The 19,848-nt window shown below is 30.4% G+C and overlaps 1 protein-coding gene across 8 annotated transcripts; it reads left to right on the top strand.

The window, feature by feature from the left end:
• Positions 1–52: 52 nt before the first annotated feature.
• On the top strand, positions 53–18,096 carry LOC149891517 (uncharacterized). Of its 8 annotated transcripts, none has more exons than XM_090077986.1 (8): positions 63–416; positions 10,426–10,601; positions 13,530–13,653; positions 14,592–14,757; positions 14,903–14,924; positions 15,008–15,092; positions 15,287–15,591; positions 17,483–18,096. In XM_090077986.1, exons 1-8 carry the CDS (start codon positions 167–169, stop codon positions 17,768–17,770), a joined length of 1,416 nt encoding a protein of 471 aa, XP_089934112.1. In that variant the 5' UTR covers positions 63–166; the 3' UTR covers positions 17,771–18,096. The 8 variants fall into 8 exon arrangements, with proteins under 8 accessions (XP_089934113.1, XP_089934112.1, XP_089934116.1 ...); XM_090077990.1 differs by having other exon boundaries at positions 108–416; positions 13,530–13,657; XM_090077988.1 differs by lacking the exon at positions 63–416 and adding an exon at positions 6,773–6,856.
• Positions 18,097–19,848: the final 1,752 nt, after the last annotated feature.

Genomic DNA, 19,848 nt, shown 5'->3' on the forward strand with positions numbered 1-19,848 from the left:
GTTTAACTTGCTAATTGGTGAAACAAAGCAATAACAGTTTATATTTCACAATATTTTTTTATTTGCAAAAGTTTAAAGCAAATATTTGCCCTCAGAAATCTTTGTTTAATTAAAGTGAAACTTTCGTTTGCGCTTGAACAAATGATGTTGAACGAATGTTATTGAAATGCGACGAGATTTTAATGCCCGACATTTATTTTTCAACTTTATTTTGGTCGTATTTTGTGAGGGTAATATTAGGAGGGATTGGGAAGGCGATGTTTTAATGTTACCTGATTTGGCGACGTGTTTGCATTATGCACCGTCCGCATTGTGGCATGAAAGCACCAAATCATGTTCTTGTAAACAAAAAGAAACATTCTACTCTTTAAACGAGAGCATCTATGGTTGTTTCGAAGGGTCCGGTAGTAACATGGGTGAGAAATTTTAATCGATTTTCAAATTAGTTATTCAAAATGTTTTTTGGTCTTTGTATACACAATAAACTTAAAATTTTTTTTTAATACTCTTTGTACTCTTTGTACTCTTTGTATATATATATATGTATATATATATATATATATATATATATATATATATATATATATATATATATATATATATATATATATATATTGTTTACAAGTTATTTATTTAAAAATTTCTGTGGACATGTTCGTAAATTTAGAATGTTGTTGTTTTTATTAAAATTTCTTTTGAACCAATTTATAGTTAATCTACCATTCCTGCGCGGACTGACAAAGAAAATCAAATAAGGAAAATATTTCTCTGTCAAAATATTGTTTAAAAGAATTTTTAATACCCCGTTCACACCAAAAATAAAATTTGTTTTAATCATGGTTATTAAACCAGTGACGCATTTTTCCGTTCGCACTGCTTTTTAAATTTTATTTCAAATAAATGAGTTTATAAAACGGTAGCTAAATAAGACAACGTTGCGAGGTTGTTTTATTTAAAAACCCTTGTTTTGAAGCCGTGAGGTTTTATAAATCTCCATGAAAAAAAAATTATAATGAAAAATTGAGAATATATATATATATATATATATATATATATATATATATATATATATATATATATATATATATATATATATATATATATCATGAGATCATGAGATCTCTTTTTTTCAAATTAACCGAGGTTTTGAGAGCTGAATAAAATTTTATTTATAAATTCCAAATGAAAATTACTTCGCTGGCGCCATCTTCTGTAATACTTCAGAACGTTAAGAAAATCGATATCTCTTGATTTCGTATATTTTCCATTTTGTTTTTGTTTTTAAAGAATTTTTCAAAGTAGACGTGACCGAAGTACTATATAAAAGAATTTTTACTTGAGTTACCAAGTTTAAGTTCAATTCAGTTTCTTAAAACAAAACCTGGTGTGACACGGATAATAGTTAAAAAAAGTTTTAACTGAACACCGTTCTAAAAGTGAGTGTTATTTAAACTCAGTTTTGTATGGGGTATAAGCAAACATTTTAGCGAAAAAAAAAGGAAGGTATCTGTGTTTGCGTAGAACTCTCCTGCAGGTTGTCTCATAAAAGCAATATGGTTATTTTTAAGCGTCTGCGTATCGTTATCAAAATATCGAAACTAACCGATATTTGTTTCGATAATACATTTCAATAATCATTAAGATATCGTTTGGGCTTTGATATCAGCGATATTGTTGTTTATCGTTATTAACGAGAATATCAACTTAGTTATCGTTAAAAATGTGTAACGATATTTTTTTAAAAAAAGAATATATAATTTTACCCAGTGGTAGACTAAGTAATCTGGGATTCCTAGACTACTGACATATTAGGGGCCTCTTGTACAAAAATTACCTATCTGACAGAAAAAATAGTAACATGTTGATGTGCGTATATTTATTTTATAACATACAGCAAAAGTAGGCCTAGACCTAGGCTGTTAGATATATACAGTAAGTTTCAACTCACTCTCACTCACGTAAGTCAACCGTTAATTAAGTGCATGAATACGAGTGAAATGTGAAGAAATTGACACCTATTTAGTGGATGCCAAAGTTACTTTTTGAACTTTAGTTTTGGCAAAATCGTTGATTATGTTGGAAAAGTCCAAATCGTGTTGTATATCACTTTCAATCGTCATGAGTGTCAAAAAATTTAATCTTGGATTATTCATTGTTGTACAGATCACGTTTTTCACTCGTCCAAGTGCCGAGAATGATCGCTCATCTGAGCAATAGACAACCATTAGAGTCAGGTATATCCGGAATGCAACATTGGCGTTAGGAAACATTTCGCAGACACCCGGGGAGGACACAACGCTGTAATACTGTACTTCAGTGCATTAGTTGGCGCCTTTCTTCTTCACACGTGGAAACGTGCCATCCTGTGTTGAACTATTTAAGAAATACTTAAGAAAGAAATACATTTCTTCACTTAGTGAAGGTTCCAGATCCGCTGAATACGCACAAACCAACTTGCTGCAGGCTTCAAGCAAACAGGAGTCGGGCAGATCAATTATATTGTGTAGGAAGGAGAATTTATCTTGAACACCTGAATACGGAATAAGACGTTTTTGCATAGCAGCCAAGATGCTGTGTATGATTTGTAGGTTATTCTAAAATGTTCCCTTGGTGACAAGCTAACTTCATCTAAAGTAATTCGAGTACTTCTAACACGCTTACGTGCACTTTGTTCGTTTTATAGCTTTTTGACTAAACCGCCTGCTTCGCGTCTTGTATTTACTCTTTAACAGGTATCGTCTATAATATTCCCCAAAGCATTTTTTATTTCACGACAAACTGTAAAGTTTTTGCTGCGTCTATTCTAGCTGACCATCTGGTTTCGTTAAGACTCTTCAAAACGGGTGATGAATCCAGGTTATCCTTAAAAGCACAGACCAGCGATGAGATGAAGTACTCATAAACGTGTAAAGTTTCTGAGTAATGTCAAAGAAGGATGCTTGTGGGATACAGTTTGCTGCTTCATTTCCAGCCAAGTTCAATGTGCGTGCAAAGCATGGGATGTATTCAGCATATGAATTCCGTGCCTTTATTATTGCCTTAACACCATAGTAAGTTCCAGACATGTTACTGGCATTATCATATGATTGACCACAACAGTCTGTAATGTCGACCCACTTTTTCTAAAAAAGTCAAAAGGCTTATTGAGATCTCACTTGCAGTATGCCCAATCATGTCAAGAAACTTGAGGAAATGCTCAACGGTTACGCAAATGTCTTCAGGTAGATATCTAACAATGCAAGTTAATCGGTCAACCTTGCATGAGTTTTGTATGCTTTCTATAGATACTGAGTAGTACTTAGCACGCTTAATTTGGTGAACAATAGTGTCCATTAGTTGTTGGCCTATCACGTTTATGGTTTTGTTGCAAATCGTTGAAGACAAATAAGAAACTGCATTTGATGCTGCTGCTGCATCGATTTGTGCTTTTCAAAGTGTGCACTTAAGGAAAGATTAAATTTAGCAATGAGTTCCAAAATACCCATAAAATTGCCATTATGAGCAGATCCTAATAACTCATCGTGACCACACAATGCTAAACCGCGCTCAGCCAAAAACTTGATAATTTCAATGACACGTTCGAGCACCAATCTGAAGTATTGGCTATCCGCATTGAATTGTTTGACAATGTTTTCATCAATCGAGCTGCAGCCAATTAAAGGTTTCTGGTGTTCTGAACGGCAGCTATGTGGCCTATAGACTTTTCATGCGCACAGATAGTGGCTGAGCCATTCTTCAACTCATTGAATCCATCACCACAAAAAGCATTTTCCTGCGTTGAAAATAACTTGCAATGGAAACAGCATACTTTCCCCGTGGAAGGCGAATAGCATAGCCACGATCGATTAAATTACGCCGAGGATAGCTCGTGCACAATCGTAAAAAAAGTCTTCGAGCAATATTGTGCTTGCCGATCTCCATCTGTAACTTTAGATGCTTCAAAATTCGAGTTTTTATTTTGGCATAATTCACTTCCCTTCTTAAACCCAGTACTCACGCATACTATCAGTAACTGCTGTTGGCCACAAAGAAATATCAGTTGGATATTTATCCACTTCATAAACGTCAGATTTATTATCAGCAGTAGCATCAGTCTCGGCGTCTAACTAGTGCATCAACAAACTGATTTGGTGCATTATCGTTATCGCCAAACTTACGTTCTGTTAAAATTAAGCAGACTCTTAATAAAACCAGTGTTGCCAGCAATTTTTACATATAAAATGCCAAATTCAAAGGGTATTTTTCATCATCCTTAAAAATCATGAGGAGTAAAAATTGATTTCAATTTTTTTTTTCCAAAATAAACCTTTTTTCAAGAGTTTTAATTTTTCTGTGTCAAAATGCAAAAAAGTCATAAAATATCATCGGGTCAAAAAAAATCCCAGTTTTCCAAAATTTGGCATCCTGAAATGCCATATGGCAACGCTGATTAAAGCGATTAAAGTATGATAAGGCCCTAGACACCCGTGACATCTGTAATACTTCTTAGAAAAACGTCTACATAAAACTTCTTTAGGATTCTTTAGGATAGGGGGTAACTTTCTGAATTTGACTTTATTGAGTGACGGGTCAATTAACGTTTAAGTATTACGTAGATCTTCCAAAATTTGAAATATGATGTTCTCTTTCCCAATAATCTCTTAGCATGTCGAGAGGATTGGAATCTATTGATTGGTTTTGACTAAGCGTTACTAATATATCTACAAAAGTTTCCATTTGGCAAATAATGCAACAAATGAAAATTCATCAAGCAGCTTCATTTAGTATGGATTTTTCTTGCTGCTGCCTTTCCGCATTTAGCTTATGTCTTGAATGCATTAGCAATATATACGAAGTGATTTTTAAAAAAACGGATGCTCGTTGTGTTTCTTTGATCATCTTGTTTTACAAAATTTAGGACTTTTGTTAAAGAAGTATGAAGCCTTTAAAACTTTAATGTTATTGAATTTTTTTTCTTTTTGTCATTTTTCCTCAATAGTGTCTGCACACGTTCCTTTTTTATGGTGGAGCATCTGTTGCAACCTCCACCCAACTTTTTTATGATGGAACATCTGTCGCAACCTCAATCGCAACCTTTAGACCAACCTTTAGATTTTTTTTAGAAAATATATTTTTGATCAGCTTGATAATCAAAAAAATTTAATCAACAAGGTTTTTAAAATGTTGGAGATGTTACTGAGAGGCAATTTAGTCACTATTGCAGCTGCTGTCTCTGCCAGTGAGAATTCTATTCCACTTTTTTTTATATTTCCACGAGTGAAGTTTAAAGAGTATTTTTTAAACTATGCTCCCAATTGAAGTGCGGGTGCCGCAAACCCTTTTGGTTAGATGACTGAAGCTCAGTTTTACAGTTTTCCCATTTTTTTGTCAAATATGCTTAAGCTGAAAAAAAGACCTTTTTTGTTACTATTAGATAATCATGAATCCCACCTCTCGATAGAAGCTTTAGACTTCAAAAAAAATGGTTATCGGTTTGTTCATTTCCACCTCATTGCAGCCATCGATGCACCCTGGTTTAACTAAAACAATTTATAATATACCAATTTATAATATACCAAGTGAGTAATTCCTATTCACTGGCATGTATCCCAAACAAAATCACAGCTGAGTTTAAAAAAATGGAATTTTTTTATTAAATGTTAACATTTTCAGTGAACTAGTTTTAAGTGAACTTGTTTTAATGTTTGCAAACACTACTGATAAACCTAGTCCAGAACCAGACCCCAGCTACGTTTAGTGTTAATTGTAATAATGTTATTCATGTTGACTTAACAATATTAGAGAAAAACAAGCCAGAAGCTGATTGCTCGAAGGTTTAGAGCTATATTCATCTTCAGAGAACCATTATTGTCTGAAAATGAAATATAGCCTTAGTGCAGATGAGCCAACTGTAATTCTAACTCCTGAAGATTTGAGAAAAACATTTTTTAAAAAAAGGTAAAGTAAGAAAAAGAAAATTAAAATAAAAAGGGCAAGAAAAAAGGAAGCACATTAATATTAACATATTGACCAAATATGAATGTTTAAAAAAAAAAAGAATCTGCAAAGAAGAAAAAGATTTGGAAGTAAAAGAAAAAAGTTTAACAAGTTTAAAAATTGAGATGAGTAAAAAGCCAACAAGTAAAGAAGCAAAAAGAAGCATATACCTCATGGAAAAAATTCTGAACTGCGAAAGTAACTTTGATGATGAGGAATGGTTTTGTTTGGATGAAAATAATCAACAGTTTTCATTTTCAAAATACACTTAAAAAAGATGCTTAATGTTGCTAAACTTGTCTTTTTGTTATGGTGCGTCAACTTACCCCAGGAGGGGTAAGTTGGCACACACTATTTTCTTATTTGGAGACTCCTTTTAGGCCACCAATTATTTTTTAAGTTAACGTTTGGTACTTTAGCTTGCTTGCAAAATTCATAATCTGTCGAGCTGCAGTTTGATACTTTTAAAAAAATTCGCCCAGAAATGCACAAAGCTCAAAAACTAAAACTGTAGCCAACTTGCCCCGGTCTCCCCTATCTTCTAGTTATATTCTCTGTGCCACTCTACAATTAAAAATCCTTTCACAATCTTCATTTAAAACATTTTCCCGTTTCTCTGCCATGTTTTTACTAAATTACATATGGTTAGAATTTTGACATAAAATCAAAAAAACATACTAAATATTCTAAACTCATTTCAAATAAACTGAACTATAATATCATTTAGGGAAATATAAAATAAACCAAAATTAAAAAATCTTTTTTTTTTTATTTATTTTTTATTTTTTTGTTTTCTTTTTTGTGCGATTGACTACATATAGCACCTCCAAGGTGCAAAGTTTCAGAATTTATTTCAACTGTTTATGTTTAGGCTCATGAAGTGAGTGTGATTTTTTAACAGGCTGCTGCAAATGCTTAATTTACTATTATTGCATATTATTTATTTTTTCTACAAGTGGTTACCTTAAGTACACAAAAGTAACAAATTTTTAGTACTGCCTATCAGTAGGTAGGGAACTGTAGCACCTAAAAATTTGAAAAAGCCGTTTTAAATTTGTAATATTTAGCAACTTTGAGGCATAAGAAATTGTTTGAAATCTGTCATAAAAAACTAAAAAATGGATTATATGGATGAAAAACTATGACTATACAAAACACCAGGTGATCACCTTTTTTTTTTTACTTAAAAAGTTGTCTGTCGAAAATCAAAAAAAATCTTCTTTAAACTCAGATACTCAAATTTTGCGTATATTGGTCAATATCAATTCAATCATAACTTTTGAACGGATCAGTTTATCAAAGAAGATTGTAATTCTGGATAATTTGGGTTGTAATTCTGGATGATTTGAAGACTTTAGGGTTGTGTTTCCTGTATAAAATGGTTAAAATTTAAACGAAGTCTAAGATGATATGCATGGGGACCATTAGGTAATTTGATATGAAAAGACACTTCATTTTTATTACCAAACAGGTTGGTATTAAATTTCAATAAAAAATAGTGTTTTCATATTAAATCAATAATATTTTGAAATAAAATCAAAAACTTGTACTATATAAGTCAAAAGTTGTGCAAAACAACACCTTTAATACTCTCATTAAAAAAAGTATACTGTGATCCTTGACACTTTGAAGATGCACAAAAGAAAGTTTTACAATGAATAGTTGTAAGTTGCAAATATGTTCACTAGGGACAGTAAAAAAAAACCAAAACAATAATTAAATTTACCATGTTTTCCTTGTGAATATAGGTGTAAGGTGCTAAGATGACCTAAAAAAAATTTCAAATTCATTGGTGCAGTTCTAACCCCTGCACTTTTGACTTAAAGAAAACTGCTGTGTTAAAAACTAGTTCCTTAAAGCAGTTTTTAAAATTTAACTACAAATTACTGTAAAATTAGCACAAACTTCTAATAACTTATTGTAAGCTGTAAGTTTTGTAATACTAAAACATAGGCAATTTTGATATTCCTTATTTATTTTATTGTGTTCTAAGAATCACATTTCTTCCTATGTCTTTGGTAGCATAAAAAATACGTTATGCCACTATTAAGATCTTGATTTAATTTTTGAAACTTGATTTAATTTTTGTTATTTTGAGTTTTTCTCTATGACTTGCCTAACTTAATTATTTGCCTGCTTAATAATTTCATGCCTAGAGATTCTAGAAAATGCTGGGCAAATTTGCTTCTCCTATCCATACAATCCTTTATCACTTGGAGAAAAAGAATTTTTTTGTATTTCAGTGATGTAGGACAGAGGTCTTGATTAGAAGAAATTGTTTTAATTCATTCAATCAAAACTTTTCAGCTTACGACCCTAAAAGTACAGAAAGAGATTTGGCATGACTAATCTACCAAATTGCTTTACCTAGTTTTTAAGAATAAATGTTTTCTGGTCCAGGATTTTTGTAAAGCTGAAGTGCATTTTTCAGTAAGTCATAATCAATCAGACATAATGCAATAAATCATTCAATTAAATACCAGAAATGATTCTTGATTGAGTTGAGGCATGCCTCATCAGAATAGGGCTTCTATCTATGTATCAGATAATATCAGTTCTATCTATGTATCAGATAATATCAGTGACATATATCTTGGGATAGAGCAGCACCTGCCCAGGGGCTTTTAACCAGGTTGTATAGAGTACTGAAATGAATTCAAACATTTAACAAAAATTCCCCCCCCCCCCCCCCAAAAAAAAAAAAAAAAAAAAGAAGTCAATTACTGATCCCTAGGCCATATAAAACTGAGTAGAATTCAATCATATCAAAAAGTTTTTTACTCTCAAGGACTTATTTAATTGCTTTATTTGTGAGCTTGCTTAATTTTGTGCTTGATTTACTTGTGTGCTTACATTACTTGTGTACTTGCTTTACTTGTGTGCTTGCTTCATCATAGTCAACATCACAAGATGAGCATTGATTTTATCTGGACAAGTGATGATAACTGCTACTGTTAACTTTTTTTTCTGCACTGACCTATAGTTTGAGTCAAGTCGAAATTTCTCAAGATTTTTTATAATTATGCTTGATCTTTTGAGCATCTTCATTAACTCTTTGCTTTATTGGTTTTCTGGAAGTTGCTCTGTGAGATTGAGAAATCATGTACTGTGAGATTGAGAAATCAATACTTCATCCACTTTTATTTATAATAGTAGCCAGTATTGTTAATGCTGCGGTTGAAGAGGTTCCAGACCTTGATATAGTAATTATATGTCATTCCCATTTACTTTCAAAATAAAAAGAGGAATGAAATCTAAACATTCATTTTTTTTTACTGGATCAACAAAATCTTTATTTATTTCCTCATTCAGACCAAGATGTTCAAGATCAATATTAATGCAGCTTATCTTCTCTATTCACTCTTACTTATTGTGGGTCTCCTCTTTTTTCTTTCCTTTTTGATTCCTTTTCTTCTTTTAAGCTTATTATATCTAGTTTTATACTTAGTTGCTTTGTAAGAGTTTGTTTGCTTTAACACCAATGTGAAACATAGATCTTTTGAATTTCTTTTTTTTAGTTTCTAAAGCCACTTTTTTCTTTCTAAACATATAGCCTCTAACCTCACTATATATTCACACAATATAAGTATTTAAAACCATTTTAAAAACTGTTTAAAAATTTTGTAAAAATTGGCATAATCAGTTTATATTACAAAAAAAAATAATTAGGTACCTAATTGCTTGATTTTTGATGAGAAAAGGAATGCTTTTAACTTGGCTTTCATACACTTTCTTTTGTGCAGCTTATTTGAGGTTTATCATGTAGAGACCGAGATCTCACAGCACCAGATGTGACTGGAATTTTGTTTGAGTTTCATGATTGTACTTGAATGGTAGTACTTTAAAACAAATTTCCAGTTGGAAGTTTGGTTTTAATCATATTAAAAACACACCATAATTAGCAAAACACATAAGGAAGTTGTTCTTGGATGAAGTAGCTTTCTTTAATCCAAAGTGGAGGGCTTAGCAATTCACCTATGAGTCTAATATTTTGCACAGGCCTTGTTAACACCTTAATTCATGGTTTAAGATACAATGATATTTTTACAAACTTTTTTCAGGTACCTTATGATAGAACCTTAATCTGTACAAAAAAGCAACTCAAAGTGCTAAGTTTAACAGTGTGTCTACAAGTCTGAATTTTTCCGTAGGTCATTCTAGCACCTAAGCTCATTTTGGTGATAGTATGACCCATGGAAAATTGTTTTGGGTTTCTTTTGGCAGTCCCTAATGTATGCACATTACTTGAATTTATAGTATTTTTAGATAAACTCTAACTAATGTCATCAAAACCACAATAAAGTACTTGTAGAAATCCATTATTTAAATTTGAAACTAGTTAGTAATTAAGGCATCAGTAATTAATTAATACTATATCTTAATTAAACCTTAAGTTTAAGTAAATGATTTAGTTTCCATACATTTGTAAATAATTTTTTTCTTTTATAGGATGCAGTTTAGAGCTTATTAAAAACTCAGTTCTGATTATACAAAATAATGGTAACAAAAAATTTAGTCAGAGAAAATCTTGGGACTATAAATTTAATTTATTAATGCTGATGAATTGGGATGTTTATGGATGGCAAAATGTTTCTGGTATTGCAGTGAAAATTGACTCCAAAGAAGTAAATTTTTTTGGTATTTTCTGGTTGGTGCTTTTCATAATCATTCTTTGTTTTATTTATAGAATACAGCCAACATTTACCTGATACTATTTGCCTGTTATTATCTATTTTATTTGTTTCAACCCAATACATTATTAACCTAAAAACATATTCATTTTTCAAACAAATAGTTTTTTCTTTAAAAATTTTTTTATAAAACCAAACTTGAGTTTTTAAGATGTAATGTTGGTTATTGAGTTCCAGCAAATCTGTAATTTTTTAAATTTATTTTACTGCATCAGATGGTTTGTATGCAGAGCATACTCAAAAAGAGCTTGGTTCAATTTTTTCATGTTCTCCAGCATTTTATACCAAAATATGTAAGAACTTTCAAAAGCTGGGTTAATTCACTGTGAACCACTGAAATGTTATAAAATGTTTATAAAAGTGACATTAAATTTATCAATTATATTAAATTATAATTATTGAAATTCAATTTTCAGAAAATGGTCATTTTAGACTGGCTAATATTAGTAATTGTTGGTTGTAGCATTGATTTTATATATATATATATATATATATATATATATATATATATATATATATATATATATATATATATAGTACTGTTATGCTTTCTACATTTATTTATACAGTTTTTTTTATATTATTACTTTTTTTTTTTCAGCATGTCCAGAAAGTATATTTGAGGGCAAATTTTTTATGATAATGGTCTAGTTTTTTTGAATAGTACCAAAGCAAAAGATTTTTTTAAAACCTTTTTTTAATTGATTACTCTTATTGATTAGAGTAAGAGTTCTTCTATTTATTGGCATCTCTTTTATGCCTGTGAGACACTTCTCTCTCTTCTATTGAAAATTATCAATTATTTTTTTACCTCGAATAAATAGCCATAAAGTTTAAAGAATCTAAGAAACTGAGACTGTCAAAGGTTCTCCAAAGTCTAGTAGGCCTTCAAAGTTAACTAAAAGAGATTAAAAAATATATAATTTTTTTCAGGGTTCAATCAAATCCTTGGATAAGCATTTGTAATTTAGCCAGAGAATTCAATGCTTTCTTAAAGAATGTTACAATTGGCAAAGAAACAGTGAACAAGATGTTACTCAACAAAGACAAAAGATCATATCGCTTTTAAAAAACCACTTTGGACTGTAAAAGACCGCCTAAAATGATTGAAATGGTGTCGAGAAAGAATCAACTAGTCTGTTGAAGAATGGCTAGTTTTGAGGGACTAAATTGCCAAGAAAAGACCGCCTGAAATGATTGAAATGGTGCCGAGAAAGAATCAACTAGTCTGTTGAAGAATGGCTAGTTTTGAGGACTAAATTGCTAAGAAAAGGTGTATTTTGAAAGATACAAAAATGAGAAGTATTCATCTTGCTATGTTTTACCAAGGAGATGAAGGCTCGGCTAGAATATGGGGATGTATTTCTCAAAAAGATCCAGGTCACAGCAATAAATATACTGGAAGAATCAATCAATATAGCTACAAAGATACTCTAGAAATGTGTTTAAAACAGTCAGCAACATTGTTTTATAATAGCAATAACAACTATAATAATAATGAGTTGACTTACTACAAAAACCTGCAATATAATGCACTTTTGCATAACAAAAATGTCAAATCTTGATTCAAAGATTGAATATTTCAAAGCTTGCAAATAATCATAATTTAAATTGCATTTGAGAACCTTTATCTATGGTTAGGCTAACTAACAATTTATAAAGAATAGCTCATGCAGTTATGCAAGGAGATGAATTTGTTACAAAATCTTGCATATACAATGTCTCTGAAATAAATATTTAAAAACAAATTACAAAAGTTTTTTTTGTTTGTTTTATCTTACTTGAAATGTATTTTGAAATATATGTGAAATTCATTTTCATCCTTAGTACTTTAGCCAGGATCTGTGCAGCTTTGATGATGCCCTTATTTCAAACAAATCTGAACATTAAAGTGGACTTATTTTACTGAAAGAGTTTTGTTGATTTGTCTCTTGTGTTCAAATAGAGAAGGTGAATGGTTAAAGTTTCATACTTTGCATGATTTTGAGTAGACAATTGTTTAAGCAATCCATTTATCATTTACCAGGCTCAACCTCTTTACAATTCTCATAAAAGCATTTGATCACTACTAAGGTCTTTTAGCACGTCCTCTGAATTATAAACTATTAGATTTGCATCACAAAACCATTAATTGGTAGCAGTGTTATCAAGAAGAATAAACCAGATAGCAAGAATATTACTTGATGGAAGAATATTACTTGATGGAAGAATATTACTTGATGGAAGAATATTACTTGATGGAAGAATATTACTTGATGGAAGAATATTACTTGATGGAAGAATATTACTTGATGGAAGAATATTACTTGATGGAAGAATATTACTTGATGGAAGAATATTACTTGATGGAAGAATATTACTTGATGGAAGAATATTACTTGATGGAAGAATATTACTTGATGGAAGCACTGTAATAAAATGAGAAGAATCAAACCACTAAAAATAAATGAATAACACTTTTTGTTTAAATTTGCTACAACAACACTCTTTTAAGATATCTACTTTTGAGACCAACTTTTGAGTGCAACTTTGTGTATAATATTTTGATCTATGTTTAATAACAATTATCTAGGTACACTAAATTTGATGGGTAGCCGTTTCACAATAAATATTTTATCGGTTCCTGTATTTATTCAAAATGAGATATTTTGATATAAGGTTTGAAAATAAAATTAGTTTGAAAACCATTTTTAACTGCAGATCGTCAAGCAATTTTTTTTTTGCAACTTACCTAAAATCAACTCAATTTGATATTTATAAACAAAATTGATCTACCTTAATACATATACTAAATAATGTGTATTTTCAAGGTGATATTAAATATTTTGTACTACCTGAAAATATTACTTTTTTGTTTTGTAGATTGCAATATCATGGCTGAATCAAGACTATGACAAAAGTCTTAGTGGAAAACTATTCAAAGTGGTTGTTCAAAATCAGTCAAAAACTGACTGTTTTCTTTTTAAAGCACTTGGAACAGCAGAGTGTAAGTAAGTTGATCATCATCTAAATTGTGTAAGTTAAAAAGGAATTTTATCTGGTGACCATGTAAACAACAAAAAAATTTGTAAAGCATGTAAGAATTTTTTTAACATTGCAAAATAAGCATTTTGTTTAATGATTATTAGAGCAGGCCAATTGACATTTGCAGGGACTATAAATAAGAAGAACCAATAAATTTAAGAAAGAGCTATTTGTAAGAAGAACTAATCAATTCTCTTTATAAAGAGCTCTTTAAAAGTAAAAAAATTGTAGATACATTTTCTCTTGATTTAAAATAATTATTGAAAAGATGTTTAACATAACTCTTTATACATTCAAAAATTTTATTAAAGTGATAATAAATGTTTTCAATAGGTATGCCCTTGATAAGTAATTCCATATAAACTTATATAAAAATCTTTTTAAGCAAATGTTTATTGATAAAGTTGTTTTCTATAGTTATTTTTGAAATAATATGGCAGATATTAGAAAAACATAAAGTTAATAGTAACAAATAGTATTATATACTTTTAGATGAGAAAAATTATACATAAAAGTGTTATAGAATGAATGAAAAGATTAAATAAATACACAAGTAATAGCATTAAAAAAAGCAATTACAGAGTTCATTGGTGGTGAAGTACAAATTAATGCCTGACAAAAAAGACTGTGTTTGCACTGCAAACAATTTTTATATGTAAGAGACTAAATAGATTTAAATAAATCTTTGTAGTCTGTGTAAATTAACCTTAAACAATAAATTAAAATTTGAATATCTCTAGAGCCACATTGAGCTGGATGGCCAAACTTCTCCAGGAAAAATGTTTGATTAAATTCTTGCGTTAAATTTCAACAAAACCAAAGAGGTGTTTTTAAACATTTTTGTAAATTGAATATGGAGTCACTCTGTTATTTTTTAACTGTTGTTTTTTTTATTTTTAGTATTTTATCCATTAACAAAACCACCGATAGAAGTAACAACAGCTGCTCCTGTATTTTTTAAATCTAAGTGTTCTGATTCCAAAGGAATTGTGCTGGGAATGGGTGCAGGGCTTGGTGTACTACTTTTGGTTATTATAGCAGGGATTATTCTTTACTGGAGGCAAAGGTTGTTGCAACTATTCTTGCTCCATAGCAGTTGAAATGATTCATACACTCCTTTATATTTATATTACTATTATTATATTTATTTATTATTATTTATATATTTGTTAATATTTACTTGATTTAATTTATTTAATTTCGTTTTTTAGATCAAGATTGAAGCTTAAAAGTGTATGTTAAAATATTTGAATTTGTAGTTTGATAAAACTTTTGTTTTCCTTTGCTAATTTTTTGTAAGTATGTTTGTCTTAAAGGTGAGCAACGTCAAAAACAAGTGCATCACGAACATTAATTACAATACTGAAAATATATATGATGCTGTTGGTTCCACTACTACTGGTATGTACACATTTGTGTGTTTGATTTTCAATCTTTAGTTTTAGCAATCGACAGGTCTCTTAAATTTCTTTTTTTTTTTCTTTCTTCCTTAGCTAAAATTACCTCTAGTATTTTAGAGTGGTGTATTTAAGGTCATCTGTTCTATTTATGTAAATGACACTTGAACTTTTTGTTTTCTTATGTTCCGTTACTAGGGTTATGTAGAAGTGAAACAATGCCAAAAAGCTTACTTCATCAAGCAGATGATTCTTATCTGGTTCCAAACTTCATGCTTCCGAGCAATGGCATCATACTACCGAGAAGACTGCATTCTTCTACAGGTACTGAGCAACTTCTTAATAATAACACACTACCGTATGCAAGTTTAGATTATGCAGCGTCAGTTGCGAAACCAGATACGAACGATCACATTTATTTGCCAGCTTCAAAAAATTACTTTATTCCTCCTAACGAAACTTACACAGAAGCTTTGGTTATGGGAACGCTTCCTTTACCTAAGGTTATTTTTTGCTTGCTTTCTTATTGAAACTAAACCGTGAGTAAATAATTTCCATTGTCATTTCGTAGCTGTTAAATTATTAATAATTACATTATATTAGTTATAAACAAATTAACTTTTTTAACGGTTTTTTCTAATGTCCTTATTGATTTCAGAGGATAGCCTATAAAATGCAATATTGAAAATCACTTGAAAGTAATTTTTATTTATTTTCTAGTTTTTTGTTCTTAACATTAATTTATATTTTTAAAATTTGACTGCGTCAATTGCGAGAAATCGGTAGCAATAAATCTTTACTCGTGTTTCTTTTAAAAGAAAATTTTCAATGAAAAAAAATGTAAAAATGTTACGCGCGCACAAATTGATAAAAAATAAATGAAATGAATAAATATTAAAAGAACAGTTTTCTCAAAAATATTTATTATTATTAAATTAAACATGAAATTTAGCGACGGTAAAAAGGTATTCAATAAGATTAATTAGTAAGATGATCAAATCAACAAAATTTTGAGTGGGAAGAGTGGGAAATCACGACCAGATATCGTAAGGCAAATGTTGCTCGTTCAAGGACACGTGTTACTTGAGTTGAAAATGCTTAGTACCGCTTACGGCAAGCTAATTTACCCAATCAAGTTTAATCATGAAAAAATCAATTAACATAAAATCAGTTAAAAATGGACAATGATTTATTAAATAAATATTGTACATAAAGTCTTTAAGCTTAAGGTTTCGAGATTTTTCCCTACTTCAGCTTTGATCGCCGCCTTTAGACTAGGCCTGAAGCTTTTGCAGGTGTTCTTGATGTACTCGATGAGGAGATCATCTCACGACTGCCTAATTGATCGGCAAAAATCATCCAGGTTAGGATGTTGTTTTTTTAGCAAGTCCCAGCTTGAAATTGAGTTTTGGACTGCATTTGCTATATGACAGGGGGTCCCATCTTGCATCAGAACATAAATTTGGTTGTCCCTAAGGTTGGCTTGAACTCAAGGAAGGACATGAGGAAGAAACACCTTAGAGAAGTACTACATAGCCCCCATTCTGAATCCAGAAGGCAGAAATGCTGGCGGCATTTTAAGGCCATTGCAAGCAACCAAGCCAAACACCATTACCTGGCTAGGGTGGTTTGTCTGATTGATGGATTTGATGTCATCTGGAATTTCCTTCACTTTTAAAGTAAAGATGGATTTTTTTTGCCCTGCTGTTGTAGATTTAATCCACTAAGAAATACTTTCGTTAAAAAACAAAAGTGCCGACGTTTTTTTCTTGAGAATACAAAGTAACTTCGTACTTTTTTGAAACCTCAGTACTTTAAGACGTTGATCAAGCAGAAATTTTCATTTTCTAGCTTTTATTTTTTAAAACCAAAAAATGAAGATTTTCTGACAGATTAACCTCCCTGACCATCTTAGTCTTGAGAGGGTTACTCTTGATTCTTTGACCACAAAGACTTTGTTGGCAGCAAGACATTTATCATTGGTTCTTGGCTTTCTTTTGACATTGCCCTTATTTAATAGACGATTTTTTGTAAACTGTCTGTCTAGGCACGTTAAGGGTCTTGACAATCTCTGAAGAGTCCAAACCCGCCTAGAAAACCCTGACAATTTGTTCACGAATTTCATCTTACATTTTTTTGCGAGCTTTTTTCACTGAAAATAATATTAAAACTCTATAGATATAAATTGTGGCTACCACAGGTAAAAAAAATTTAGAAAGATTGAGCAATTTTTACATAATCTAAATTGAAAAAAACGAGTAAAATAGCCAGTCGCAAGCGGTCGAAATGGTCTTTATCATCATTTAAGGTTTAAACCAAAATTTTCGTAAACAAAAAATTCTATTCAGTTTCCACTGCATTTTGTATATATTGAATATATTATTTTTCTTAAAGGTGCCTAAGACTGAAGTTTACAGCCGTTATAGTAAGCTCGAAACGAAATTCGAAGTTGAAGCGTATGAAGCTCTTCAAGATTTAAAAGAGCCAGATAATTTACGCTGCGATCTTTCAGCTCTAAATACAAACAAATCCGATAGTGGTGAAACAAACAGTCTTGCGCAAGACAATTGTGAAATAAGAAATAACAGTTTCTCTTCAAATGAAACAGTTCGTCATGGATCTCCATTTTATTTTGAAACAGTCAGATGTTATTCAAACGCATCATTCGACGATTGTAAATGATTAAACGTCGAGTGAGATGGCTCTTAATGATGACTGCTATGACCCGCTTTTGCATGTAATCTTCTTAATTCTTCTAATCTTCTTATTCACTTTTCCATATTTTTGAATTACAGTACTTTTTTGAAATACCGTTACCAATTGTCGTCCCGCTTCAGCGATAACAGTTGTCGTCTCGCTTCAGCGATAACAATTGTCGTCTCGCTTCATCAAAAACATTTTCTTTGAGAAGGCAATAAATAGAATCAGATTGTATATTCAGCAAAACGATCTTTTTTACCAAGTGTAGAATGTTCATAATGTATCACCCAGTTTTAGGGATAAAAATATTTTGGAATTTTTTTTACAACTATTCCTAATCCATAAAAATACTTTTGAGGTTTTTTTAAAGATTGTTAATGATTCTATTAGGAAGCCTTAAAGTGTCATTAAAGCTCGATAAAGATTCCCGTTTAGATTCTTCAATGATTTCAAAAAATAACCTTTTGTATTTTTAAACGATCTTGATTATTTTCAAAATCAATTGAAAAAATCATTTTATAGTCGTTACGAAATTTTGGGAGATTAAGAAGTATTAAATAAATCCATAATGGTGAAATTGATGCCAAAGGCGTAAATTCAACATTTTTGTGTTGTGTCTCATGAGCTGTTTGTAACTCATTAGTTTGAATGTTAATGTAGAATCACACAAGTTTAAAAAGTTCAACCCCAATGAATTACGTCTAGAAAATAGTTTCTTAGCTTTTTGTGTTTAATGCATTTTGTAGATAAGATCAGTTTGCTAATAAAATCAGTTTGCTAATAAAACTATGATGATAGTTTAAACGAGATGAACGAAGATCAGCAAATTATTCAAAGGATTTCTGTGAAGCTCAGAATTTCAAAAGAAGTTTAAGAATATCGAACTTAAACTTTTTTTAAAAAAACAAACAACCTTAAAATATCCAATAAATTTTTTCTGTTGCTGGTAAAACTTTGCTGTAAGAATTGAAGCCGAATTGTTTTTCAAACGCTAAATCTATAAATATTTCTTAATTATTTTTTCTAAAATGTTAAAATATTTAGTTGGATACATTTAAAATGTTATTGTAATGAGAATTATTTTTTTTAATCGAAAAGTTTAATTTTGAAATCCGTTTAGTGAGTTCCCAATATTTTTTGAATACCGAAAATTGGTATTAGAATACTCCATTATAATTGAAACTCTATTGAGCACTTATTCGTTCAAATGGCTACTGGGACACTTTGATGGAAAAATGGAGATATTACTTTGGTTTGCTACCCAATCACGAACGACTAACTTTTCGATCACAGTAAATCAGATTTTCTTTTTTTTTTTTTTTTTCATGTGTTCTCTTTATTCCTTCCTTATTTCCATTCTACACAATTTTCCATTTTCTATCAACTCAATCTTTTTGAAGACTATTTCTTCAGTTATTTCCAACCAACCAGTTTTGTAGATAACAATTCTCAAGGGTAGCAATATTTTGATATGTGATATCCGGATGTGGTATTCATATCTTTCACTTTTTTTTTTTTTTTTATGTAGGCGTTAATTATCATCTTGATGTGTATCAAATCTTTTTGTTAAAATTTTCACGCTTGCAGTTGTTATGGATACAATGTTTCTATCTTGTTCTTTCAAATGTTGCTTAGTTTTAAGTGGCTTAGTTATTGCAGTAATTTTTCGATATTTTTCAATGATTGATCCATACTTATTCCCTAATAACATTTGTTTTGTAATACCGTCTATTATTTTAATTTACTTCTTAAAACTAGCTACTTTTTTATATCAATTATCTTAAGATTCTGCCATTGAGAAATAGCCAAATATTTCTGGTTGTCTTGTGTTTGGTCTTTTATACTTCTTCAAAATATGTTCTGAAAGATAGTTTAAAGTAATCTACTTTAAACTATCTTTCAGAACATACTACGTTTACTAACCTATCTATGAAAAATGCCAAATATACTACGTTTACTAACCAGAACATACTACGTTTACTAACCTACCTATGAAAAAACCAAATCGAAATTCCTGGAAATAAACTTTATAATCAAAAAGTTTAAGAAAAAAACTTTCT

This window comes from Hydra viridissima, unplaced genomic scaffold, assembly GCF_058129835.1.
Source record: "Hydra viridissima isolate aposymbiotic clone 2 unplaced genomic scaffold, HvirCarnegie_v1 scaffold_2, whole genome shotgun sequence".
Lineage (NCBI taxonomy): Eukaryota > Metazoa > Cnidaria > Hydrozoa > Anthoathecata > Hydridae > Hydra > Hydra viridissima.